This window comes from Epinephelus moara, chromosome 21 (genome assembly GCF_006386435.1).
Source record: "Epinephelus moara isolate mb chromosome 21, YSFRI_EMoa_1.0, whole genome shotgun sequence".
Classification (NCBI taxonomy): Eukaryota; Metazoa; Chordata; class Actinopteri; order Perciformes; family Serranidae; genus Epinephelus; species Epinephelus moara.
In genome coordinates, this window is record NC_065526.1 from 14,550,612 (window position 1) to 14,556,611 (window position 6,000).

General features: G+C 42.6%; 1 protein-coding gene across 1 annotated transcript; it reads left to right on the plus strand.

Moving 5' to 3' along the window:
• The first annotated feature begins 3,288 nt into the window (after positions 1 to 3,288).
• LOC126382658 (growth/differentiation factor 15) lies at positions 3,289 to 5,439 on the plus strand. Its single transcript, XM_050032658.1, has 2 exons — positions 3,289 to 3,759; positions 4,289 to 5,439. The coding sequence occupies exons 1-2, from the start codon at positions 3,357 to 3,359 to the stop codon at positions 5,083 to 5,085; spliced, it is 1,200 nt and encodes a 399-aa protein (XP_049888615.1). The 5' UTR covers positions 3,289 to 3,356; the 3' UTR covers positions 5,086 to 5,439.
• Positions 5,440 to 6,000: the final 561 nt, after the last annotated feature.

Sequence of the window (6,000 nt, forward strand, 5' to 3'; positions counted from 1 at the left end):
CCGTACCTTCAAAAAGGAAGCAGACTTCTACATCAGGACTTTATATACCTCAAGCAAAAGAAAAGCTGTGAAAACCCTAAATTTGTGCTATAATTTTATTGCATATCTTTTATTAATCTGTATCACAATTTGTTTGTAACCCCTGGCATTGTCTGTCTATCACCTTGTTGTTCCTTTGTCTCTGATCCATTATGTTCTCTCATACTATTGTCTCTCTATGTTCACAAGAAAATGTGAAATACAAAAATAAAATTAAAAATAAAGTTAAAAAGTCCCGGGAAAATGAAGGCTCCATTTGGAACCACTCTGTCCGCTCTATGGGCACAATGATGTGGAAGCAGAGAGGAAGATCTGTGTGATGTTAAACACATACGTCAAACTTTTTCAAGTAGGTAAAGAGTGGTGCAGGAATGATTCCTAAAACCTGGATATGAGTTAGCATTTTAGCGCTCCTGGTTCCCTCGTCTTGAAGTCGATTTTGTTTTGTGAATTGGGTTTTTGGTGAGATGATTGAACTAAGGTCTGTGGTTAACACAAGCTTGAGAGACTTTCACATTTTGTTCTACGACATGTCAGTAAATACCCCACTTGTAAACTGTAAAACATTTACTCATCTTCAAAAAGGCGGTTTCTAACAAGTGGTTAAATAAGATGACGGAACTTCATCACACCGAACATGGCTTTACAGCCTTGTTGTGGTGGTGATGTTGAGGTCATACAACCATGGGACTTATTTTCTACATTGATCCAAAATCCAATGGAAAAATCCCACAGGCTTTTTGTCGAGGGAACCATGGTGATGCTAACTTCCCCGTCGGTCTACAAATGGATGTCACCCCTGCAGCAGTCCACAATCAGCCCCCTTCATCCTTGGTCTGGAAGCAGAAGCCCTGAAGACAATGCTAAGCTAGGATTTAGCCAGCCACAAAGTGTCTGGTAAAAAGTCAAAAGAGAGGCGGATTAGGTTAGAGTAGAGGTTACATATCATCACGTAAGAGGTGAATCACATCTTTATGTATATTGAATTATAAAGTGGATTACTGCTCCATTTGGCCTCAAATTTATTCAGTAAGTTAATCTTTTCTATCTCCTTTAACTTTAGCTTATATTGGAGTTATGCTATGTAGCGTGTGAAACAGAGTATGGTGAATGTGCTAGGAAAGGCAGTATTGGCACGGTCACTACCTGGAGCTCACATCAATGGAACCTGGGTTTGCTGAAGGTGGCAGTGTTGTTTGGGCTGAGAAAGCCTGTGGGTTTGTCTTCTCTATCTCCCTTAACTTTAGGTCATATTGGAGTTATGATATGTAGCATGTGAAATAGAGTATTGTGAATGCGCTAGGAAAGGTAGTATCGGCACGGTCACTACCTGGAGCTCGCATCAATGGAGCCTGGTTTTGTTGAAGGTGGCAGTGCTGTTTGGGCTGAGAAAGCCCTGTGTAAGTAAGGTAAAGGAGGTTGTTGGGTTGGTGTGGGGAGCAGTGAGACCTGGCATTAGGGGAGTGTCTCTGGGACGCCAGAGATCACTGTCTAGCCTCCTGGAGGTGTCGTGGGACCAACTAGACGAACACTGGTGAAAGAAGGTTCCCACCCGATGACCCCAAAGACGTGTTAGTTATCACTGCTCACTGGTCTGTATAGTTAAGCCTTGCCATAACAGCTTATCATAGGGCTTATTTGAACTTCAAGGTCGCTTTGTAGCAGGGTCAAATAAATGTGACATTAATGGGTTTGTCTTGTACTGATGGTGGCCGCGGTTTGTCGGGGCATGTCGTGTATGCTTCCAGTGTAATGTGGCTGCAGCTTTACAAGCCTCAACTTTTTTGGCTTCATGCGCCATTGAGCAATTTTCATTGGAATGAATGGGGTCCCGCCTCTGACGCTGTATCCAGTTTTCTTTATACATGCGTACTTTTTCTTGGACAGAGATTTTTTGGTTAAGGTTTGGACAGAGTCGTGGTTTGGGTTAAAACGAATCGATTTAAACTGTGCAAAAATTGACATGTGACGTGTCATTCAGATTTAATCAGCATTCATATAGTTAATTTTATGGCTGTGTGGTACTCATTTTTATTGTTAAATTATATTATAATGTACATTTAAGCATTTGATTAGGTTTTTATCACCCCTTTAATGACTTAATAATTTTACTATCGTTTTTGCTAGAAGGTAATTTTATAATTCAAATCTCATAATTTGGCAAAAATGACCATAAATTCACTTTTACCATTTACCATAAAATGAAACCTTTATCAGTGAGCAGTCGCTGCTGCGGTCGGGAATGCCCTCAGCTGGAAAGAATAAGGTCAATGACACAGATGGCCACGTAGTCGGGCGGGGAAACTACTTTGTAATTAAGCAATGTGCTGACCCTATTTACTGATAGAGGCGAGGGGTTTGACAAGCTGATAAGTGCTTGGCGACACTCCACAGATGCAGCCTGTGCTTCGCTCTTTAGTCTGTCCTGACAATTGAGAGCAAGAATGCTGCTCTTGTTAGGCAGATCAGATATGTTCTCAGTCTGTATCATTCATCATAAAAAAGAGAGCACTTTCACATGGTGCTCTGTTCGATACTTAACGAGCTCACATCACATACATGCTGTGATTACTGTAATGACAGGCTCGAGACAGTTTCCTCCTTCTTTGTTTATCTCTTAACCTTGAGGCATTTCCTCTGTGGGCTTGTTTGTGGAGGGAGCGGTTACATATAGATAATTAACTTTCCACCTTTTTCTGTCTTTGTTTATTGTGTGCTGTTAGAAAAAGCTGATAGAATATGCATATTGAGGCTGGACTCTTCTGACAGTCTTCTGCAGCGGGTGAACAAGACGCCTCTTTGGTCCGTAGCTGGTTCTGACCTCTGACCAGGGAGCAGAGAGACGCAGCCTCACAGGGATCAATAAACAATCACATAATCATTATTAACCCTGGAGGAGCTAATGTAATTGCCCATTGTCCTCCCCCTTACAGCTGGTAACTGTAAGACATATGGTCATTATTTGATTAAGTGACGTATAACTGGAGAATCCTGGTGACGTAGCACGCTGTAACACACACCATGTACTCGTGACATAACCAAATCTCATGCAGAAATCTCTTTATTTTATGTCACTCCTGATCTAATTTCTAATTCATGTGCTAATGACGCTGCAAAAAAAAAAGCTGTAAATGTTGAAATTAACTTCACAGATTTGTAATTTCATAGGTCGCATGCTGTAAAGACACAACGCAATGCTGCAAAATGTTGCCACATGATTACTTATGGCCCCAGCTGAGCCCATCACAGGCTCACCTGACTAACCAGGGGTGTGGCAACGTGCAAGCTCTATAAATAAAGAGAATTTCATTCATAACATGGACAAACCCCAAGCACTGAGCTGCAGCACTCTCAAACCAAACCTACCTGGCAGGCTCACCATGCTCAGATCAGGCACACCCCGACGACTCATCTCCTGCACGCTGCTGCTCCTCGTCACCCTCTCCAGCTCAGCGGAGAGCTGGCCTCAGGTGGCCCACGAAGGGACACCTGATGAGGACAGCCAGAGGGTGCAGCTTCTGGAAGTGGTGAAGATGGGGATCCTCAGCTTGTTGGGTGTGGACAGGGAGCCCAAGCCGACCCAAAAGGCCTCGGAAGAAGAGCTGAGGAAGATGTATCAGCTCTACAGGGAGAAAGTGAGAGAGATGAGAGGGAATTCCAGCCAGCCGATGAAGGAAACCTGGCAATCCACCATGTCTACTGTGCTCTTTCCAGCTACAGGTGAGATAGTTGTTAGACAGGGAGACTAAAGGAAGACACTCTGGCCTAATTAAGGCTTTGTCATGCTTAAATGACAGATGTGAAAAGCCAGTGTGAAAAGTTTGAGTGGGAGTAGGAAGGAACGTTACATGACTAGTTCAAGACATCTTGCAGTGTGAGTTTTCATGTCTTGAGATGCAGACAAAAGCTGCTGTGGTGGCGTGACTGTAAATAACTTCTGTCTCTGTGTATAGTTCATGCTCCAAGTAAGGACCTCTGACATCCTGGAGTTTATCTTAAAAGAAATGGTTGAAAAAAGGAACAGTCTCGTAAAGAAAGAAAACACATTCCTAAAAGCTTTTAGAGATCACAAGCGTGACAGGCACACCTTGTACTTGATGATTACACTTTGAACACTTGTTACAGCAGTGATAAGCTCATCAGTCTTTGTTTCGCTCTCAGTTGTTCCATGCCACAATGTTCCCAAAGTGTCAGATCATTACAAGATGTTCTAATGAAGCTTGTCTTTATTTCATTTGTGTTTTTTTAGTGGAGCTTGTAAAAGTGGTTCGGAGGGGAGAACACTCACATCCACGTTCAGGTCAACGCATGCAGTGGTACAGAGCTGTTTTCCACAAGAACCCCAAAATCAAGACTGAACTGACGCTAACTCGGGCTGAGCTGAGGATTTCCAGGCAGATTTTAGATAAACCCACTTCAGTTCAGCCTGAGGTTAGACGAAAGATTAAAGTCAGAGTCAACAGGATGAAGCCGAAGAACTCCGCCGCATGGACACACATAAACTCTGCCAACGTGTCGAGCATTCAAGATGTGATGCTGGACATCAGCCCTGAGGTGGAGAGGTGGATGAGGACTGATGGTGACGAGACACTGGTTGTGGATGTAGGGGTAGTTGTGGGTGAAAAAGACACCCTCATTGCAAACCCAACCATTTCTCTGGAGCTTGGCCTCACGCCGACAAAACCAGCCAGCAAGACGAGGCTGCCTCGCTCCAACAAGGAAGACGAGTGCGACGAACAAGGATTTTGCTGCCGGAAGGCTGTCACCGTGTCCTTCAAAGACATCGGCTGGACGGATTGGGTGGTGGCCCCGAGTGAGTACACGATGCATTTCTGTGACGGCACCTGTCCCCACAACTACAAGCCTGCAAGCATGCACACACAGGTGAAGTCTCGGTTGCATCAGATTACCAAAGGAGAATCACCTCGCCCGTGCTGTGTGCCGGGGGCCTACGAGCCCATGGTCCTCATGCACTATGACAGTAGGGGAAAGTTGAAGCTGACTCCCTTTGAGGACTTTATTGTCACTAAATGCCTCTGTGCCTGAGGAACTGTGCCTTTTTTGTAACCTTAAACTTTGGGAGAGCATTGTCACTGAAAAAATATGTTACATGCTTGTTTTTCAACTGCAATTATCCAATATTACTTTATTTTGAAGTTGAAAACATACGTTACTGCTGCACAGAGTTTTGTTCTACATAAATCAAGCAGTAGATCTGTTCGGTTTTATTTATTTTAAGTTCTATTTATGATCCTAAACTTATATTTGTGTTTATGTTACAGCATATATTAGTACTATTTAATTCCACTTGCCACTTATTATTTGAAGTACTGTATTGTTTTGTGAGGCACATGGGTTTAAATGTTTTGTTTGTTGTCTTATACATTTCAAAAATTACATTAAGAGTGAAATAAATGTTCTGATTTTGCCAAACTGACCTGTTGCACTTGAATACATCAACATGTTTATCTCATAATAAACACATGAGCATGATTTGTTCCCATATTTGTCATCCATCCAAAGAAACACTGTCAACCACGGGAGATTATGAGAGTCACGGCATACCTGAGAAATCAGCCTGTAAAGATATGATAACATCTATTGCTCATTAATGACCTTGAAGTGTGCTCACTGCGGCCTTGACCAGCGAGTTAAGGAACAAAAGTGACATAATAACTAGTTTAATTTGAAAGGGAAAATATGGGCGGGGGGACTCGCTGTGTTATGTAAACTCCAGACCGCTCAGATTACATATCAATGCATTTTCATTGCAGATTATCAAAGCTTCCTGTTTTTTAATATTTACATATACACTCAGGTCCATAATTATTTGGACAATGATACAGTTGTCGTCATTTTGGCTCTGTACACCACCACAATGGGTTTTAAATGAAACAATGAATACCTGCTTAAAGTGCAGACTCTCAGCTTTCATTTAAGGCTTTTTTCAAAAATGTAGTA

What these genes read in the sequence shown, in the direction of transcription:
- LOC126382658 (XM_050032658.1), top strand. Translation starts at nt 3,357, where the DNA reads ATGGACAAACCCCAAGCACTGAGCTGCAGCACTCTCAAACCAAACCTA. An exon ending in TGTGCTCTTTCCAGCTACAG is followed by an intron (nt 3,760 to 4,288) that starts GTGAGATAGTTG and finishes GTGTTTTTTTAG; the next exon opens with TGGAGCTTGTAAAAGTGGTT.